The sequence below is a fragment of the Rana temporaria genome, chromosome 13 (genome assembly GCF_905171775.1).
Source record: "Rana temporaria chromosome 13, aRanTem1.1, whole genome shotgun sequence".
Taxonomy (NCBI): domain Eukaryota; kingdom Metazoa; phylum Chordata; class Amphibia; order Anura; family Ranidae; genus Rana; species Rana temporaria.
The window spans coordinates 115,886,105-115,908,767 of NC_053501.1; the positions used below are offsets into that span (position 1 = coordinate 115,886,105).

At 42.4% G+C, this 22,663-nt stretch overlaps 1 protein-coding gene across 3 annotated transcripts in view; it reads left to right on the forward strand.

Moving 5' to 3' along the window:
• LOC120920591 (NACHT, LRR and PYD domains-containing protein 12-like) overlaps positions 1–22,663 on the forward strand; it is a 148,999-nt gene that overhangs the window by 6,826 nt on the left and 119,510 nt on the right. For all 3 annotated transcript variants that reach the window (XM_040332746.1, XM_040332747.1, XM_040332745.1), the window contains exons 2-6: positions 1,375–1,462; positions 4,274–4,434; positions 5,903–6,074; positions 17,431–17,496; positions 19,304–21,011. In XM_040332746.1, coding sequence (XP_040188680.1) covers positions 1,432–1,462; positions 4,274–4,434; positions 5,903–6,074; positions 17,431–17,496; positions 19,304–21,011 — 2,138 coding nt within the window. In that variant the 5' untranslated portion in view covers positions 1,375–1,431. The remainder of the gene's footprint in view (positions 1–1,374; positions 1,463–4,273; positions 4,435–5,902; positions 6,075–17,430; positions 17,497–19,303; positions 21,012–22,663) is intronic.

The window sequence follows — 22,663 nt, forward strand, 5'->3', positions numbered from 1 at the left end:
GTAACGCTTCACTGGTAACCTGTAAAGGTGTTTAAATCGCTGCCTATGGAAAATTACCATAAAGGAGAAAGTACAGAGAAAGGACTGCAGTTTGGCGCCAATCCAAGGGCGTCTGCAATTTTATAGTGTGACATCTTCAGCATCTGATTACTCAGCATAACTCGGCATCTCTTATATTTTACAAAAAATTGGGTAACATGTTGTGTTTGTGTGCAACAACAATCATTAATATGTATTTAAAAAAAATGCTATGCAAATACTGTGCAACATAAAACATGTAAACGCCCATCATTTTATTTTATAGGGTCTTTGCTAAAATATATATAGTGTTTGTGTGTGTGTGGGGGGGGGGGGGGGGGCTCTAAGTAATTTTCTACCAAAAAAATTTAATTATATTATATATATATATATATATATATATATATATATATATATATATATATATATATATATAACACACACACATAAACTTTTTCATATAAAAATACCTTCACTGGACAGCAGGGCTGGACTGGGACAACAATTTGGCCCTGGACTTCATCCAGACTGGCCCACTTTGACATGTCTCTCCCATGGCGACCGGACAACTCCCACACCCCCCCCCCCCCCCCGGCCACCCAAGCCCCCTCTTCCCCTTCACTAGCCGTTCTACTTTATTAAAGTAGAATGGCCGGTACTGGTACTCTTATAGGCAGTACCAGTGGGGAAGCTAGACATTATTTCACCCGGGGATAAGAATCAGTTTGGAGCCCCCCCCCTTATGGGACAAGATTAGGCAGAAGTGAGAAACTCCCAGGCCATAGCTGTTGAGTCAGCTGTCTGTCCCCTCCCCCATGCTCCTCTGTCGTCCCCCCTGCTCCTCTGGTCCTTCCTCTGCATCTTTGTTCCCCCCAGGTGAGCGCTGCGGGAAGGGAGAGGAGGTGAGTGCTGTTGGAAGGGAGAGACAGAGGAGCGGAGGGGGGCGGCGGTCCGCTGTCACTAAAGCCGGCCCACTGAGCCATCGGCCCACCGGGAAACTCCCTGTAGTCCCAATGGCCAGTCCATTCTTGCTGGACAGTGGAAGGAGAAGCAGCAGTGATGAGCCCATCTCTCTGTCACTCTGCTCTCTCCTCCAATCAGCATGCCCTTTGTCAGCACATTAACAGATTGGCTACGTCTGCAGGAGGATAATACCAGGTCAGAATCAGGTACTTGCACTGGTATAAAGAAATACATTTAATAACATATGATTTTTAGTTTTGGAAATACCATTATGAAAAAATAAAGTTTCACAAAGATTTAAGTCTGCAGCAGGAAATTAATCCTCAGACATTTTACATGTGGGGGATCTGGACAACATAATAACCATTAGTCACAATGTATCTTGGTTTCTAGGTGTTCCGTGACATGACTGGGATTCAGATGTAGAAGAACTAAGACTGAGAAAAAAAGATGGCGGAGAGCTCGAAAACAGCCATTGAAGGTAAGAGTCATTTGTCCCGGTAATCAGATCAGTAAATGTTTGTCTTTTATTTATATGATATGTTTTAGGAAAATATGACAAAGTTTTTTGGAGCATCAAATACTGAATACATCTATTCATCCATTTATTAACTTGTTAAATATTTCCTGCAAAGTAATCTATATTTTTGCTATATGTGTATGTATGTATATGTATATGTATATATATATATATATATATATTAATATTAGTTTTCAAAGATTATATCTATATGGCTGTAATACAGTGGTGTAGCGTGAGGGGGGCAGAGGGGACACTGGCCCCCCCGGTGCAACATCTAGGGGGTGCCAGTGTCACTCTGTCCTAATCCTTATTAGTTATACTGACTGTGTCACTCACTCTCTGCACTTCTGCCGCCATGTTCAGGTTCATCGATGGGCAGTGGGCACCCTGTGATTGGCTGAATGGAATCATGTGCGGTGGCGGGGCTGGCCTGTGTGCAATCGTGGGCAGTGCATACACAAATGGCTCCTGGAGTCTTACCTCGCTGAGTCGCCATCTTCTCCTCCTCTGTTCTGGACCGGATCTCCAATTTCCTCAGCGTTGTGGCAGCCAGTCTGTCTGCCAGAGCAGATGGAAGATAAAAAAAGCAGGTGATAGTTGAGGGCAGATTGAACTGATACTTGAGGTACAAAAGATACTGAGTGGGCTCCAGGTGGCTTTTTTCTATATTCAGCAGCCATCCAAAATTTGAGGAGCATTAAAAAAGACCTGAGCTCTGTGCACCAGCAGATGCCTTCTGTCTTGGGACAGTAGGAGAAGGTCATCCAAGTAATGATGCAGGCATATGCCCCTTGTTCTGATAAAGACTATAACAGCCAATAAGACTTTAAGCAACACGCAAGGTGATGTTAAAAGCCGAATGGTAGACAAGTGAGCTAGAGATGGTCTTGACCTATAGCGAACTGAAGGAACTTGCAGAAGTCTTCTACAATGGGCACATAAAAGTAACAACTTTAGGTCTATAGAAATGAACCAGTCACCTGGCTGGACCCCCTATGAATTGGGTACCTTGTCTCAATCTTGACATCTCCTCTTTGATGACAATTGTTTTAGGTGAGTGAGGTGGTCTATAACAGGCCTCCACAAGCTGTTGTTCTTCATGGCCATAAAGAGGGTGAGTACATGCCCTGAAATCTCTCATATTCTGGAACTGGCACAGCAGTACTTTTTTAACACGTTACTTTACATAATAAAAGAGTATATGCTTCTTTTCCTTGGAGTGAGGAAGATCCGTGGAAACAAATCTAAGATGAGGAGGACTTCTGAAGGATCATGCATGTCCTGAAGAGTCTGCTTTGACAATCCAATAGTCAGAGAGTGAGGCCTAAACTCAGTAGCTTCTTGGACTACCCGAGGTCGGGTTTTTAGCAGACTTCTGAAGGAATGTCTGGCCTTTTCAACAGCTCTTCCTAAAATCCCAACCTGGTCTGTAAAAGTGTGGGACCCTCGCACACTTCGAACTTTGTCTTCTAGACTGTATCCTCTTCCGGCCTAACAGGTGCTGGTCCTGCTGCAAAAACACCGACTTGCCACTTGTGGCTCCGGCTATGGTGCTATCCAGCTTGTTACCAAAAGATGAAGCTCCCTTAAAAGGGATCTTACACCACGCCTGATAGAGGCGGAATCAGCAAGCCAAGCCATAGTGCTTGCTTTGCAGTAACTGACGAATGCATTACTCGCACCACTATGTGGATGATGTTAATTGAAACCTCATAATGGAAAACCAAGGCCTGCTCCGGCTCATGAATTACAGAGTTTCTGTCCGTTTCATCTGAAAACGCTCCTAAATACTGTGTCCACATTCTCCTTCCATATTTTCATTGCTTTAAACATGGCCGCGAGAGCCAAGGCCGACTTACAGGCTATTCACTGCATCCTCCAAAGAAAGAGTGACATACCTTAGCCTCATCAAGGCCTCAACTAAAGAAGCAGCATTTAGATGCTTCACATCCTGATCCCTGAATGGATAGAGCTTGGCTATCTTGCTCAGAAGGGAGGTCTATCTCACGACCTTGATCCACTCATCCAAAATGATGTCCCTTAGTTCCGTGAGGAATGTGAAATTAGAACGCTCTCTAGAGGTGCTTAAAAAAACTTCCTTTTACTTTGCAGGAGAGTCTACAGGCTTTACCCATTTTAATGTCCTCCTAACAGCCTTGACCAAAGGTGTCACAAGGGCAAAATAAATCTCATTTACCTCTGCCTCACTGTCTTAGGTCTTCATAGATGGCTTGGTTGAGATTTTTCCAGTTCTTCCTGGCTGTCCTTAGAGAACACACCATAATGGCTGTCAGACCTTGCGTCTTTTTTTTCCCCCACCATAATGACGCCACCGCTGCCCATAGCACGCATGCACTGAGTCCCTGGGCAGGAGTAACCAGTGGACGCCAGGCCAGAAGAGAAAGCGGCAGCTTGGAATGCAGATGCGCTCCAGCCACTATAGGCTAAAAAGTACTAGAGACAGGAAAAACATACAATACACACCGAACTGCTGCCATGGAAAATATGAAAAGAATACATCACCATGCACGCCACCCACCATGACCACGCCAGGAAGACGCTGCTGCACATGTTCATGGCATTCATGGCCATCAGCTTATAGCTGGGCTATCCGGCCAGACTGCTGCTTGCCTGCCATGGCCGGCTTTAGCAATTTCTCACCCCCAGTGCTCATTTCCCCAATTGTAGAGGATTCATCCAGTGAAATAAAAATCCATGCTGGACATTAATTTACATAATTTCTAAAATGTATTTCTGTGTTTTTTCTAGAGGAGATTAAGAAGCTGCACCACCAGCTGTCTGAGTATGATGATCCATCACTAAGAAAGATATACGAGTATTGCAAAGATGATCTTTCCTACATCCTGGAGAACCTAGGCCCTCATACTGTCCTGGTAGAACTAGAATCTCGGAAAGTTTTAAAAACAGATGTAAGAAAAATATATTTCCAAATGACCTACAGAAAATTATGAGTAAAGGGAAACTCTGAATAAATAGCTGTAAACATGGACTACCTTGGTCCTTTATAATTATGAACCTTATCACTCCATACTGATCATAAACAACCAGACATATAAGTCCTTCCAATAAACATTACCACATCAAAACTTTATTACACTACTAAAACCATTTACATAACTGCTTCCACCAGAATGTAACTAAACACAGATGGATTGAATAACTAAAGGCTCATTTAGGCTGGGTTCATACTGATACGACAGACACTTCGACTTTGGGAGCTCACCGCTCTCCCGGGGACCACGTGTTCTATAACTTATAAAGACATGTGGTGGGGGCATCCAGTGATGTCATATGGAGGCCCCATCCTCTTATGACATCATCACCCAGGGCATGATAGGGGAATTAACGTCATAAGGGGATGGGGCCTCCATATGATGTCACCGGATGGCCCAGCTCCATGTCTTTATAAGTCATAGCACACGGTGGACCTGGCATTACACTGGGAGAGTGTTTTCAGGCAACATTGGATGAACAGAGGGAGAAGACAGCTGAGAGAGGAGACCCTGCAAGGGCAAAATAAAGCAGCCCAAGGGAGAAGAGCTGGAGAGGGCTAGAAACCCCAAAGCACCAACCCCCCCCCCCATGTTGAGGGCATGTGGCCTAGCATGGTTAAGGAGGGGGGGTGCTTGCTCATCTCTACCCCCTTTCCTGACCTTCCAGGCTGCAAGCTCGGATAAGGGGCTGGCATGGATTTTGGATGGACTCCACGCCATTTTTTCTGCGTGGGGGGTTCCCCTTAAATTCCATGCCAGATCAAAGGGTCTGGTATGATCTTGGAGGGGGAACCCATGCCTTTTTTTTATTTGATGTGGAGTTTACCTCAAAGATTCATACCAGACACAAAGGGCCTGGCATTGTTGGTATCAAAGTCGGATCCCCGTTCATTGAAGTCGGATGGATGTCGGACAAGCCGCGGGTCAAAGTCGGATCCACAGTCATATGACTGTCATGTCTTACCTGTATGAACCCAGCCTTACACTTGCTTCGACTTTAACACACATTAACCACCTCAATACTGGGCACTTTCACCCCCTTCCTGCCCAGGCCAATTTTCAGCTTTGAATGATAATTACTCAGCCATGCAACACTGTACCCATATGACATTTATTTTCTATTTTTTTCACACAAAAAACTTTCTTTTGGTGGTATTTAATTAATACAGGGGGTTTTATTTTTTGCACTACAAATGAAGAAATAGAAACTTTTGAAAGAGTTCAGTCGTGTGTCAGCGGTACCCAGGATAACTTCCTTGTAACAAGATGTTCTTTTCTGAATGGAATGTTCAAAAAACCCAGAATCATTTTATGTATTTATCCCAAGAAAATGAAGTTACATTTTAACAGCAGGTATGAAACAATAATAATATATATTTTCCAGAAATACGAGTCAATGGAAAAAGACCCGTCTTCCTTCTCTCACACCTTATTACAAGATATTGAGAATGTGGGAAAAAAAGCTGTGATTGGGCTCTGGGAATGTCTCTATACTCTGAAGAAAGATCATCCTCATCCTAATTTATTGGCGGTTCTGGATGAGATCACACAGACAGGTAAGAGGACTTTGTGTTTTCAGTCACTGTGATAAAATAATGATTGACACCAATTATCCCAAAATAATGATCGACGCTGGACATGTGCAATACATTTTATTCCTAATACACTTGTTGACTAAATTTGACAAATCCATTAATTCGGGAATATTCAAATTCACGAAAACCTGTTTAACAAATTTTTCAGAGAATTCAAAAGAACGAAAATCTGAAATTTGAAAATCCGAAAATTTGAAAGAACGAAAATCTAATGCCACGTACACACGATCATTTTTCGGCATGAAAAAAATATTTTTTTTAAAAAAATGTCATTTTAAATGATCGTGTGTGGGCTTCACATCATTTTTCAGGTTCTGAAAAACGACAAAAAAAATTCGAACATGCTGCATTTTTTAATGTCGTTTTAAACAATGTAGTTTTTTGGGGTTGTAAAAAATTATCGTGTGTGGGCTAAAACGATGTTAAAAACCTGCGCATGCTCAGAAGCAAGTTATGAGACGGGAGCGCTCGTTCTTGCAATAACTACCGTTCATAATGGAGTAAGCACATTCATCAGGCTGTAACAGACAAAACAGCACGAATTGTCTTACTAACACGGAATCAGCTAAAGCAGCCCAAAGGCGAATGGAACTTCCCCTTTATAGTGCCGTCGTACGTGTTGTACGTCACCGCGCTTTGCTAGATAATTTTTTTAAAACGATGGTGTGTGGGCAACGTCGTTTTAATGATGAAGTTGGTAAAACTTATAGCCAGATTCAGAGAGATCTGCGTATCTTTTGGCCGGCGTAGCGCATCCCATTTGCACTACGCCGACGTAACATAGCGAGGCAAGGCCAGTATTCACAAAGCACTTGCGCCGTAAGTTCCATCGGTGTAGCGAAAATGGGCCGGCGTAACCGCCTAATTCAAAGTAGGCAGGTATTGGGCGTGCTACATTTAAATTAACCATGACCCCATGTAAATGAAGGGCCGTTCTTACAGCGCATTCGCGCGCATGCTCAGAATCACGTCGCAAATACTCCCTACAATACGACGGCTCAATGCGTAAGACGTGAACCTAACTTACGCCCAGCCCCATTCACGTACGACTTACGTAAACGACATAAAATCCGAAGGTACTTCCGACATCCATACCTTTGCATGGGCTGCGCCATCTTTTTGGTGGTTTATCTTTACACCGGAAAAACGCCTTACGTAAAGGGCGTAGCTTCCTGCGAAGTCTCTGAATCTGGCCCATAGTTTTTTCCACATGTTGAAAAACAATGTTTTTTTTTCATGCTGAAAAATGATCGTGTGCATAAGATTTGAAAATCTGAAATTTCAAAATTCCAAAATCCAAAAGAACGAAAATCTGAAAATTTTGAAAATAAGAATGAAAATCCAAAAATAAGAATGAAGGGCCAGATTCACGTAGCCCGGGCGCAGCGTAACGTAACCGATTTAGGTTACACCGCCGCAAATTTTCTGTCTAAGTGCCCGATCCACAAAGCACTTACCTGGAAATTTGCGGCGGTGTATCCTAAATCTGTCTGGCGCAAGGCGGGCCAATTCAAATGGGGCGGGTACCATTTAAATTAGGCGCGCTCCCGCCGGACGTACTGCGCATGCTCCCGACGCAAATTTCCCGACGTGCTTTGCGCGGAATTACGACGCGCCAACGTTTTGTGAATCGCGACGTGAAAAAAAGACTTGCGCCGGGAAAAATTTTTTTTAAAAAAAATTCAAAAGCGACACGGGAAAGACGGGTATACTTTTACATGGTGTAGTATGTTTACACTTTGTAAAAGGTGCCCTATCTTTGCGACGGCAAACTAACACTTGCGGCGACGTAACAACGGGAAAAAGTTTCATGGAGCGCCGTAACTGCTAATTTGCATACCCGACGCTGGTTTACGACGCGAACTCCCCCCAGCAGCGGCCGCGGTACTGCATCCTAAGATCCGACAGTGTAAAACTATTACACCTGTCGGATCTTAGGGATATCTATGCGTAACTGATTCTATGAATCAGTCGCATAGATAGAAACAGGGATACGACGGCGTATCAGCAGATACGCCGTCGTATCCCTTTTGTGAATCTGGCCCGAAAATCCCACAATTAGAAAACCCGGAAATTTAAAAATGCTAAATAATAACTAGCTAATAGTAACTATTACTAACTATTCAATTTCTAGGTATTGGAATTTCCTTTCAAATATGGCTCTTAGTGAACGTAACGAATACGAATTTATCCGAAGTTATACATTATCCAAAATAACAAATGCTGCATCCAAACAAATGGAATGGAACGACCTAATAATAATAATAAAAACTTTTCACAAATGGCTTTAATGCTGAGCCACAAGAAAGGAAAACTCCTAGTGTGAAAAATGGAGTAAAGGTCTACACTCACTAGACAATGTTGACCCCCTGTCTTATGAAAAGTAAGATCGGTCAAAGATTTGGTGGTCTCTGTGACCTCAAGATATCCTCCAACCAGTTCCCCAAAGATCCTCCTCACAAGGGCCAGAAGTTCCAGTATAGGATGTCAGTGGCAGAAAAGAAATAAATTGAGAACAGACTCCTTATAGCAGTGTTTCTCAATTCCAGTCCTCAGGCCCCCCCAACAGGTCAGGTTTTCAGGATTTCCATTATTTTGCACAGGTGATTTGATCAGTTTCACTGCCTTAGTAATCACCACAGCCTTTTCATCTGAGGGAAATCCTGAAAACCTGACCTGTTGGGAGGCCATGAGGAATGGAATTGAGAAACACTGCCTTATAGTGTGAAAAAGTTAGGGTAGCTTTATTAAAAGCCTCCATAGTAGGCTAAGCATACAAAAAAAGTAAAAAAAAAACTCCCATGCAAGGAACCGCACTATGCAGTGGAGGCAATAAAAGACAACGAGACACGCTCGGTGTCAGCATACGTTCCACCTGTGAATATCATACCGCAACCTGCATCCCAGCTTGATGCGTTTCATCATCAGCGTGACATCTTCCGAAGCTGGAGGTCATGCTGCACTAACCCAAAATATATCCTCCCCACTGTGTCTGAGACCCGCCCCTCTCCTCCATACATACAATAAATGGATATGCAAATCAAATGGCACTTCCTGAATATGCAAATGAATACCAAAGTAAGGATTGTATATACAGATCTATATACATAAAGGGAAGAGTAACAAAAAATATTAATACAAAAAAAATACATCCTTTGTATGCATATATATCTAAACAGGCTCCAGTGTAACCCATTACCTTACAGGCTATCTAGTGGTGGCAGGCGGTAATTCTACCTAATTATTATACACTGTGCCCAGGGATAGCTGTTACCAGTACACTCATTATGTGTGATATAACCAATTAAATAACAATAAAAAATGAACAAAAAAATATATAAAGGATGCAATGAACTGAAAAAACCCAGCGTCCTGAGTTACCCAGAGTTTTGTGGCTTCCATTAAAAGGGTATTTGATGTTCCCGCACGCTCCACTTCTGCTGTAAAAAGCCTCATGTTCATCAAACAGGGTATGAGAACTGGATGCAGAGGTTGCTTGGAACAATGAGGCCCTTGTGGCTGCTTTTTCTCATGGTCTCCTGGGTAGCATCAAATATGAGATAGCAGCCCAAAACATTCCCACTGAGCCGAAGAAGTTGATCACGTTTGCCGTTCTCATGAATCCAGGCTCCTAAAGAGAGATCTTCCTTTAACGAGCGCGTGCGGAAGCCTCCTGTACATTTGGCTCCGAGCTTTGTAGTCCCACCCTTGCCTCCCTCACCTCCCATACCTTCTGGTACTGAGTCTGCCAGTGAGGTAGAACCCATGCAGTTGTGCTTCACACGTCTCACTTCAGATGAGAGGGCCTTTAGGAGGAGGGAGAGATTGTGCCTTTATTGTGGCCAGGCAAGTCACTTTTTGAAGTCTTGTCCTACCCGCCTGGGAAATGCCCACACGTTGAGGTCCTTTAGGGGACAGACCTTAGGTGGTGTTGTTACATCCCCAGTTTTTCAGAAGGATAAGCCCCTGGTTCTGGTTACCCATTTTTGGTCTGAGTCGTCCATCGAGATACAGCCTTTAATTGACTCTGGGGCTGCAGGACTGTTCATAGATGGTGTCTTTAGGTCTAAGCACTCGATTCCACTGTAGCTTCATGCCACTCCACTTACCATTGAGGCTATTGATGGGAGACCTCTACAGCCTGCCTATTTTACTTATGAGACTGCTCCATTTATTGTGGCCATAGGGGCTCTTCACAATGAGATAATCCAATTTCAAGTCATTTCCTCACCTTATTTTCCAGGGGTTATTTGTTATCCTTTTGTTATCCTTAGTTACAGAGGCACAACGCCTCTTTTGATTGGCTTCGTGATGAGGTTCTTCCCTCTCGCTGAAATGCAGTAAGACATGTTTTCAGAAAGCTGCTAAGGTCTTGTGCACCTTTTTACTCTCCTCCTTGCCGGTTGTATGATTTGCATAATTGACCTTCAACCTGGTGCCATACCCCCTCGTGACCGCATTTACCCTTTGTCTGTCTTGGAGGACAAAGCCATGGAGGAGTATGTTGCCGACGCACTTTCTTGAGGATTCATCCGCAAATCCTCATCTCCTGCTGGTGCTGTTTTTCTTTGTGAAGCAGAAGAGTGGTGAACTGAGACCTTGTATTGATTATAGGGGGTCTCAATAATTTTACGATTAAGAATGCTTATCCGATTCTGTTGATTAAGGAGTTATTTGATTGTCTTAAGGGAGCAACGGTTTTCATGAAGCTTGATTTAAAACAGGCATACAATCTCATGAGGATCAAGGAGGGCGATGAATTGAAAACTGCATTTAATATCAGAACAGAGCATTACGAGTACCTTATAATGACGTTTGGCCTTTGCAACACTCCGGCAGTTTTTCAGTTATTCATCAGACATGCCCTCCAAGATTTGTTGCAGCTATGTGTGGTGGTTTATCTCGACGATATCCTCATATTTTCAAATTCCCTAGTGAGCCACCATACAGATGTCTGTCGTGTGCTTCAGAGGCTGAGAGAAAATAACCTGTATTGTAAATTGGAGAAGTGCGAGTTCCATCATGAACAGGTTAAAGTCCTGAGTTATGTAATTTCCACTGCTGGTTTTTCGATGGACCCAGAGAAATTTCAGCAGTTCTACAGTGGCCCCCGACCCGTGTTTGTCTGTGTGTCAGGAACATGTGCAGTTTTGTGAGCGTTATGTGTCATGCAGCAATGTAAACCAAGCCGTATGCCGCGTACACGCAGTCGTTTTTCGGCATGAAAAAAAAATGACATTTTTCAGCATGTTCAAAAAACGAAGTTTTTCCAACTTCATCATTAAAAACGATGTTGCCCACCCACCATCGTTTTAAAAAAATTATGAACAAAGAGCGGTGACGTACAACACGTACGACGGCACTCTGAAGGGGAAGTTCTATTCGCCTTTGGGCTGCTTTTAGCTGATTCCTTGTAAAAGACGATTTGCGCTTTTTTGTCTGTTACAGCGTGATGAATGTACTTACTCCATTATGAATGGTAGTTTTACCAGAACGAGCGCACCTGTCTCATGACTCGCTTCTGGGCATGCGCGGGTTTAAAACGTCGTTTTAGCCCACACACGATCATTTTTTTCAACCCGAAAAATTACATTTTAAAAAACGACATAAAAAAATGCAGCATGTTCGAAATTTTTTTTGTCGTTTTTCAGAAGCCGAAAAACGATGTGAAGCCCACACACGATGATTTTAAATGACGTTTTTAAAAATGTTTTTCTTTTTTATGCCGAAAAACGACCGTGTGTACGCGGCATTAGATTGGGATGGTTCGAGACTGAAAATACTTTTTAAGGGTGCCTTAACTAGAAAAAGGTTGTTAAGTCCTTCCCTACACTAACATTTGCACCTGCTGGGCTCAATGTATGAACTGCATGAATGAATACAAAGCTTCCTCTGATTGGCTGAGGTGGAGATGTGGGTGAATGATGTCATGATGTGGAATGGGATGTTCAAGTCCCATAGCCAGAACAAAGCACTGTGTAGAGTTTATACAGTGCACTTAAGCCAGCATGGACCAAACAAATTAGTTCAAGTAAAGCTGCAGATTAGTTTTAAGGCTTGAACTTTTGGGTATCTATACCACAACCTTTATATTTTTCCCCACTCTTCTTTGCAGAATTGTTTTAATTCAGCTACATTGGAGGGTTTTCCATCATGAATGGCCTGTGTAAGGTTATGATACAGCATCTCAATTGGATTTACTGTAAGTCTGGGCTTTAAATAGGCCACTCCAAAAACTGAAATTTTGCTTTTTTTGAACCATTTGGAGGTGGACTTCCTGGTGTGTTTCGGATCATTATCCTGCTGCATAACCCAAGTGCACTTAAGCTTAAGGTCACAATCTGATGGCCGGACATTCTCCTTTAGGATTTTCTGGTAGAGCTCAGAATTCATGGTTCCATCAATTATTCTAAGTCGTCCAGGTCCTGAAGCTGCAAAGCAGCCCCAGATCATCACACTGCTACCACCATGTCTGACTGTTGGTATGATGTTCTTGTTATGAAATGCTGTATTCGTTTTATGCCAGATGTAACAGGACACCTTCCAAAAAGTTACATTTTGTCTCATCGGTCCACAGAATATTTGCCTAAAAGTCTTGGGGATAATCAAGATGTTTTTTATGTGAAATGAGCCTTTGTGTTCTTTTCAGTCAGCAGTGGCTTTGGCCTTGAAACTCTCCCATGGACGCCATTTTTGCCCAATCTATTTTTTATTGTTGAATCACACTGATTTTACTTGAGGCAAGTGGGGCCTGCATTTCTTTTTAGATGTTGCTCTTTTATGACCTCATTGATCAGTTGTTGTCATGCTCTTGGAGTAATTTGTGTAGGCTGGCCACTCCTGGGACGGTTCACCACTGATCCAAGTTATCTCCATTTGTGGATAACGGCTCTCTCTGTGGTTCACTGGAGTTCCAAAGACTTAGAAATGGCTTTTTTAACCACTTAAGGACCGCCTCATTACGTCGGCAGAATGGCACGGCTGGGCACAGGCACGTACCTGTACGTTGCCTTTAGAAGCCCAGCCGTGGGTCGCGCGCGACCCATTTCGAAGCTCAGTGACCGTACCCGCAGACCCGATCGCCGCCGGTGTCCCGCGATCGGTCACAGGAGCTGAAGAACGGAGAGAGGTGTGTGTAAACACACCTTCCCCGTTCTTCACTGTGGCAGTGACACTGATCGTCTGTTCTGATATAGGGAATGACGATCAGTGATGTCATGCCTACAGCCACACCCCCCCTACAGTAGGAATCACTCCCTTAGGGCACACATAACCCCTTAGCGCCACCTAGTGGTTAACCACTTCACTGCCATTGTCATTTTCACAGTAATCAGTGCATTTTTATAGCACTTTTCGCTGTGAAAATGGTCCCAAAAATGTGTCAAAAGTGTCTGATGTGTCCGCCATAATGTCGCAGTCACGAAAAAAAATGCTGATCGCCGCCATTAATAGTAAGAAAACAATTATTATTAAAAAAGCCATAAAAATATCCTCTATTTTGTGCACACCAATCGATAAACGTTTATTGCGATTTTTTTTTTTTTACCAAAAATAGGTAGAAGAATACGTATCGGCCTAATCTGAGGAAAAATAATTTTTTTTTATATCTTTTTTGGGGATATTTATTATAGCAAAAAGTAAAAAATATAGATTTTTTTTCAAAATTGTCGCTCTATTTTTGTTTATAGCGCAAAAAATAAAAACCACAGAGGTGATCAAATACCACAAAAGAAAGCTCTATTTGTGGGGAAAAAAATGACGCCAATTTTGTTTGGGAGCCACGTCGCACGACCGCGCAATTGTCAGTTAAAGCGACGCAGTGCCGAATCGCAAAAAGGGGCAAGGTCCCTTAACCTACATAATGGTCCGGGTCTTAAGTGGTTAAATCAAATACTTTTTATTTATTATTAGCAAAAGACCAGAAAATCATTTTACACTCAATCATTTTCTTTTTTATGCAGCAATACAGACGGCAATAAAACCATCTTCCTCTTCTTTCATACCTCCCCCCACCTCTCCTCCTCACTCTCCATTCTCATTCCACCTACATTCTTACCCCCCTTTCATCTCTCCCTCTCTCATCCCCCTCACTAGGGATGAGCCGAACACCCCCCTGTTCGGTTCGCACCAGAACCTGCAAACAGACCAAACGTTTGTGTGAACTTTAGAACCCCATTGAAGTCTATGGGACTCGAACATTTAAGTGCTAATTTTAAAGGCTAATATGCATATTATTGTCCTAAAAAGTGTTTGGAGACCCGGGTCCTGCCCCAGGGGACATGTATCAATGCAATTTTATTTTTTAAAAAACTGCAGTTTTTTTCGGGAGCAGTGATTTTAATAATGCTTAAAGTGAAACAATAAAAGTGAAATATTCCTTTCAATTTCGTACCTGGGGGGGGGGTGTATATTATGCCTGTGAAGTAGCGCTTGTTTTACAGTGCTTAGAACTGTCCCTGCACAAATTGTCACGTGCAAGTCACTGGGAAAGCCTGGGTTTTCATTTGCGTCAGAGGGGGATGGGGTCACATGACGGGTGGCCCCGCCCTTACCTACATAAGAGCTGTCACTGGCTCCCGCTGCATCATTCCCGGAATAGAGTGTCCCTCTATTAAAAAGAAGAGAAATATGTATTGCCCTGTCTCATCAATTTTACTCTGCCTGCAGGAGAATACCACCCCAGAGTCAACCAGAACACTCACACCCCTTGAATAAGTGGTGTGGGTGGAATGGTATTGCGCTTGGTATTTCCTGTGTTTTAGGACCTTAATAGTCTCTCTATCGAGGTGTGTCTCCTGCAAGCACAGTATATTAATGTTATCCATAGAAGGGACAAAACACTGATAATGGAGAGAAAATGGCTGCTCACCCCGATATGAATGATAGAGAGATTTTCCCAGATGGGGTTTTTGGGCAGCTCAGATAGAAGAAATATAATACAATGTAGTATATTTCTTCTATCTGAGCTGCCCAAAAACCCCATCTGGGAAAATCTCTCTATCATTAATGTTATCCATTTCCACCATTGAAAAAAAAAATCACCTGCCTTTTAACCGGATCTTTTACCCCCCCCCCTGAACATTCCAGAAACACACCTTTACACTTTTAACTTGGTTTGAGGGTCTCCTTCTACCTTCTTTATTATCTATCATCCACCCCTTCTATTATATTTCTCATTTACCAGTGTCCCAACTTTTAATTTTGTACCTCCGACTACCCCCTTAATTTTTTATTTTTTTTCTTTCCTTCAAAAAAAGTGACCTGGTGACATCACCCATTCCTGTGTCATATCTATGCATGCATCTAATCCACCCTCACTCTTCCTCATCCACCCGCACCTCCCATACCTCCCCCTCTCACTCCCCCTCCCCATTTTTTGCCTTTCTTTGGGCCCATATTGAGGGCTTCTAAAGTGACTGTGTCTTCCCTTTAAGGTAATAGCTACCCATTTCTCCCCTGTGGACCTGTACTTTAGTGCATTTAGTGTATTACTCCTTATTTCACGTTTCATCCATACATATTTATATACATTGTTAACCCTTTTACAGCCCCTCCCCGCTCCCCAATGTCCCAAAAAAAAAGAAAGGATAAAATAATGTTTCTGTAAAAAAGTGCAATTCACCAAAAAAAAAGGCAAAGGGGGGGGGGAGGAGAAGGGGGTCCAAAACCCCTGCGTTTGTCTTTTAATTTTTATGTTTATCGTTCTCCTTCCCCCCGATGTATCTTCCCCTCATTTATATCCATCCATGATGTCAATTCAGCAGGTGTATTAAAAAACAAATTTTCCATAGGCGTGCTGGGTAAAACATTGCATATTTAATCCTACTATGCTGCAGTCTACGTTTACATTCAGCAAATCTTGCCCTTTGTCTCTGTAGTTCGGGGGGAAAATTTAGGTAAATTGAAATTCTTGTGCCATTGTATTGTATTTCTTCCATCCCTCTTGCTTTTTGAAGAATAATAATTTTATCTTTAAAGTGTAGAAGTTAAATAAGGATAGGCCTTGGTTGGCCTTCAGGGGGGGCTCTCACGCTCAATTGAAAAAAACTTTGATAAACAGACTTTGCCAAACATTCCTTTAAGCCAGTCTTCCATATATTCTGTGGGGTTGTTACCTTCACTTTTCTCGGGGAGACCTAGTACCCTTATATTTTTCCTGCGTAATCTATTTTCCATATCATCCATTTTATAGATACACATATTCAACTGTTCTCTCATTACTTTTATCTCATGTTTCATTGGGTTGATATCATCTTCAACCTGACTAAGTCTCCCCTCTAAGGCAGATGTCCGTTCACCAATCCCCTGTACTTCATGTTTAAGCACTGACATGTCTACTTTTATACTTTTCAATTGTTCAAATATTTCAAATAGTGAAGACTTACAGTTGTTGATTGCTTGAAGAATCTCTTTCATAGGTGGCTCATCCTCCTCCACTGTTCCCATGTTTGTTTTCCGGGATTTCTCCCTATGTCTTTTTCTTGAGCCCCTGGTTATTTGCCGCAGCTGCTAATGTCTCCATTGCCGATGCCTGGCCCTGGCTTTTCCTCTGGGGATTAGGCTGTTGCACCCCCTGCCCTTTCTTGGGTGTCTGGCCCGCTGTATGCACCGGCGTGTGTGCATATTACTCCAGTTTGGCTTCAGCTGCGGCCTGGCTTGCCTTTTTTCCCCGTACTGTCTGTGTCTGCGCTCCAGCGCCTGCGACAGTTCCATCCTGGGAAGCTACTTCCTCCCCCTCACTTTCTCGTCATGGCGGGAGGTGTACCCGGCGTGAAAAACCGTTTCACCTCCATTCCCGGCCACTCTATGTCTTTCTCACCCCTGTCCATGCTGGGGCTTGCCGGGCTAGCACTTTGCGGGGTCACAGCAACTCGGTACTTCCCCGACAGCGGGATTCCTCCCTTTCCCTGGCTGCAACACTCACCGTGTCACTCAATGTCACCTTACTTCCTTTATACACAGTGTTAGCCAGCGTTCTGCATGAGAGCGGGTGCGAGGTCCATGCTGCAGCGGCCTCTCACCTCAACATCCAGTCACGCTCCCTCTCTCTTAGAAATGGCTTTAAAACCCTTCCTAGACTGATACATGTATATTACTTTGTTTCTAATCTGTTCTTGAATTATTTTAGATTACTTTTTCACAGCACTGTATATATGGTCAGAATATGGGGAGACCTTTACACTGACATGAAAATATATTATAGGATTCGTTATATTCTGCTGTGTGGACATAATTGTAATGTGTATTTTGGTGTATGTGAAAGATCAGCTTCAATCATACATGACTCAGAGCCATCCTCTTATATTCCTCTCTATAGGTGAGGGTCTGGTGGCTCAGATTCTGCTGGATGAACTCGGACATTCCCTGTCTCCGGAGCTGAAAGGTAAATAAAACCCATAGTGTATCTATCAAAGGAATCACTTTGTGTAAGGTGCGGAGATGGTGTTGGAATATTTACACTTCATTTGTATCATCTACTCCATTGAGGGCGTCTGGATCTGAATCTAACAAATTAATATTGATGGTATGGGTGCTCTGATTACACCGGATCCCGGGGTCTGTCTTCTGGTTATATCAGGATTATGGAACACTGAGTTTTATTCCAAGTCCAGACGCTCATATATATATATATATATATATATATATATATATATATATATATATATATTTATTTATATACTGTGTGTGTGTGTATGCATATATATATATATACCTGTGCGAACATTTTAGTATCAGCTATGGCTAAGTGCTGATGTTGGCGTGCAACGCCTTAACTGGAGTGCTATGTTCCCTTGATTGGAGTGGAGTGTGGAAAATCGTTCTTGAATATATACAAATAAAGGTGATTTCATTGGATGTGCGGCCGACTAGATTATTTTCTTCTACACGTCTAAAGGGAGGCACACTCTGCCACTTTCCTCATTAGAGCCCTGCAAGTGCCACTCAGTACATAGATACAGACAAGCGGCTATTTCTTGAGAATAACGAGGTAGGAATCTGCAACAAAGTTTGTTTAAATCCCTGCAGAGGACATAGATCACCCAGAGGGGAATGTTTTTTCTCAACAAATGTAGAGTTACTTTTTAACCACTCGACCACCGGAAGATTATACACCCTTGATGACCAAGTGTAAAAGGTAGTCTTATACGCCAGCAAATACAGTAATAATAAAATAAACTTTATTAACATTATGAACATTACAGAGGAAAGTAACATTAACATTCTCAACCTCTACTTTACACAAAAGAAGATTGCACAAACCCAAAACACATCAATATATAATCGTACAAACACAATATACAATATATCAGGTGAACCGATTACTTAACACGATAATTAATTAATTAATTAATCAGTTCACCTGATATATAGTATATTGTGTGTGCACTTTACTTAAAACGATAATAATGTTTAAGTGAATAAGATAATCAAAAATTGATTAATTAATTAGTTAGTTTCATGTTAAATAGAGTCCCAAATATAAAAAGAGGGGATACATTTAGGATAACAAATCCACAAGGAATATGTTTGTTTGAAAAAGTCCCAACAGGAACAAAAAAAAATGCATTTGAAACCAGGTGATGCTGGAAGCCACTTCTAATGCCGCCTCTCACAATCTACAATGATGACGGGTCAGATGCTTTAAGATCCAGCCAGATGGCCTCCTACCGAATTTGATGGACTCCTAAATTTATCCCCTCTTTTTATATTTGGGACTCTATTTAACACGAAACAAATTAATTAATTATTTAATCAATGTTTGATTTATCTTATTCACTTGATATATAGTATATTGTGTTTGCACTTTAATTAACACTAATTAATGAATTAATCGGTTCACCTGATATATTGTGTTTGTATGATTATGTATTGATGTGTTTTGGGTTTGCGCAATCTTCTTTTGTGTGCGTATATATAAGTTTATGAATCTGAGTATTTAATTCTTGGAGATGTCAGTGTGTGTATGTGTGTATATGTATATATATATATATATATATATATATATATATATATATATATATATATAATATATATATATATATATATATATAAAAAAAATTTTTATCACACCTTTTTTTCACATTTTTATGGTATTGATTACATTGCTAGTTGGGTGAGCGCAGAATAATGAAACTATACACAACTTCTACTTTAACCTGATCCATATAATATTTTCATTATCTTTACAGATATTCAAGAAAAGCACAAACAACATCTGATGGAGAAGACTGAGACTCTAGTGGAGCATAGACCCCCAGGAACTACCCTGGAAACACAAGAATTCCTCATCAATGAACGTTATGTGAAGCTGATTGTAGTCTCCACCGATCAGTTCAGGCAGCGTCCCCAGAATGAGATAATACAGACTGGGGTAAAACACGAGGAATGCTTGAAGGAAACACAAACTGGACTGGAACACATTTCCCCCAACAAGCTGTTCCGGTGGAACCCCCAGTCACATTGTGTACCACATGCAGTAATGGTGAGCGGAGTGCCAGGAATAGGGAAGACCACACTGATGCAGAAGTTTGTCTATGACTGGGTGACCGGAAAACTCTACCAGAGATTTGCCTTTCTCTTCTTCTTCAGATTCCGGGACCTTAATAGACGTGGAGAGGTCAGCTTGGAGGAGATGATTCTTCATCAATATCCGTATCTGGAGAGTCAGATTGGAGATATTTTACAAGATCCAGAGAGACTTCTGTTTATATTTGATGGATTAGATGAAAGTATTCACCAAATAGATTTTAGATCAAGTAAACTGTCCAATCCAAAACAGAGATCACATTTTGGTGAGATTGTGGACAGTTTGGTGAGGCAGATTCTTCTTAAGGGTTGCTCTGTACTGATGACCAGCCGTCCAACTAGATTGGCATCAGTTGATACCGGTGTTTTCCAGAGAATAGCTGAGGTCATGGGATTTCTGCATGAAGACAGACTAATCTTCTTTAATAATTTCTTTGGAAATGAGGAATTGTCAGAGAAGGCTTTTCATCATGTGCAGGAGAATGACACGCTGTACACCTTCTGTTATATCCCATCATACTGCTGGATCATCTGTACAGTGTTATCAATGTGTTTCAGAGCCCAACCAATCACTGATCAGCTGATGACATCATTACCCAAAACAGTAACACAACTCTTTGTGACTTTTGTCTCCAACATTCTGGCCAATCACAGCCAAAATAAAGATGGCGGTCACACTGACCGGGAACTGCTGACCTCTATTGGGTGGATGGCAGAACATGGAGTCATTAATCACATTATTGTATTTGATGAGCGTCATCTGGAGTCATTCAGTGTGAGAAATGATAAACATCTCTTTTCATCTTTCATGATGGAATCTGGTCAGCCTCCTGATGTGGATTACACCTTCTTACATCTCACTCTTCAGGAGTTTTTTGCTGCTTTAGTCCATTTCATTGACTATAATGCTGACAGATTACAGGAAACACTTGATGAGGCTGAATCTTACAAAGACGGCCGGGCTGAAATATTCCTCCGTTTCCTCTGCGGTCTCTCAGACTCTTCTACTAGATCCATGTTAAAGTCTCATGTGGGAGAATTGTCTACAAAGGCTGCCAGAGATGTCATCACCTGGATCCAGAGGAAAATACCAGAACAAATACCTGACGAACCCATAACAGGCAGCACAGAGCTTCTTAATGTATTCTTCTATCTCTATGAGAGCAGGAATAAGGCTCTGGCGTCACAATATATTGGATCAAACAAAGTAGATTTCTCTAATGTCCCCCTCAGCCCTCTGGACTGCTCTGTGCTGTCGTTTATCCTTAAATCCTGCAGAGAGACAGAAGATATAGATCTAACTTCATGTAAAATTCAGAGTGAAGGATTGAGGAAATTTATACCGGCTCTACACAACATCAAGAGTTTGAGGTACATTTTAAATCTGATTAATGACATTTCTGTAATTAATTGGTATTTTTAGGTGTTTTCCCAGAGAAATTACTAATTATTAGTGTGATTTGTTTTCTGTTATATGCAGACTGTACATATCTATGGGAATACATCAGATAAAATGTAAAGTTAAACTAAAGGCAAAACCTTTACTTTTCTTTTTGGGTAGAGTACGTGAGGGTTATAACCCCTGTCTGTTTTTTGCCATTTGTATCACATTGGGGAAATTACACTTCACTTCATGTCCCATAGATAAAATAGGAAGTTAGAGAACTAGTGTCCTTATTGGAATATTTTCCCTCTTTTTCGTGTTCTGGCGACAAACAAAAATGTATTTTTTTTCCACTTTCAGTGATAAAAATAATTAGGACAAATAGAGAGGGTGACTCTCCCTAATGGGGGCATAGACAGTAATTAAAACCTTACAGGTGCTCTGATCCTCCTTCACTCTATTGAAATCTAAAAAAAAGTTTTGTTTTTAGTAATACATAATTTTTCACAGAGAAATACATTTCTTACAAAATGTTGAATTCATATCCACAATGAACAGATGAATAAAGTTGGGTTTCTACCGTTACCAAATGAACAGGGTTTGTTCAAAGTGGGTGTGAATCAAGCTGTGGTGAGTACTTTAACCACTTGCCGACCGCGCTATAGCAAAAATACTGCTACAGCGCGGTCGAGTTACTGTGACAGGACGTCCCTGGGACGTCCTCGTGCACTTCCGCGTTTGCGCGTCCCCTGGGGCGCGCTCGCGGAAGTGTCCGTGCTCGCCGGGTCTAGAAGACCCGGCGCATCACGGATCACTGTAAATTGCCGCGAATCGCGGCTATTTACCACGTGATCGCTCCGTCAAATGACGGAGCGATCACTTGTAAACAAACCGGCGTCATTTGATGACGCCGGTTCCTCCCTCTCCTCTCTGTACCGTTCGGTACAGTGCGAGAGGAGAGGAGAGAGGGGGGGGAGCGCGGGGTGTCAGCAGTGCTGTGGCTGGATCTGTGACAACTGCAGTCACAGATCCAGCCATCCCTCCCAGCTCAGCTATCCCTGCACAATACTCTGCCATACCCCATACTCTGCCATACCCCGTTACTCTGCCATACCCCGTTACTCTGCCATACCCCGTTACTCTGCAATACCCCGTTACTCTGCAATACCCCGTTACTCTGCAATACCCCGCAATACCCCGTTACTCTGCCATACCCCGTTACTCTGCCATACCCCGATACTCTGCCATACCCCGTTACTCTGCCATACCCCGTTACTCTGCCATACCCCGTTACTCTGCCATACCCCGTTACTCTGCCATACCCCGTTACTCTGCAATACCCCGTTACTCTGCAATACCCCGTTACTCTGCAATACCCCGTTACCCTGCAATACCCCGTTACTCTGCAATACCCCGTTACTCTGCAATACCTCGTTACTCTGCAATACCCCGTTACTCTGCCATACCCCGATACTCTGCCATACCCCGATACTCTGCCATACCCCGATACTCTGCCATACCCCGATACTCTGCAATACCCCGATACTCTGCAATACCTCGATACTCTGCAATACCCCGATACTCTGCAATACCCTGCGCAATACTCTGCAATACCCCAATACCCTGCGCGATACTCTGC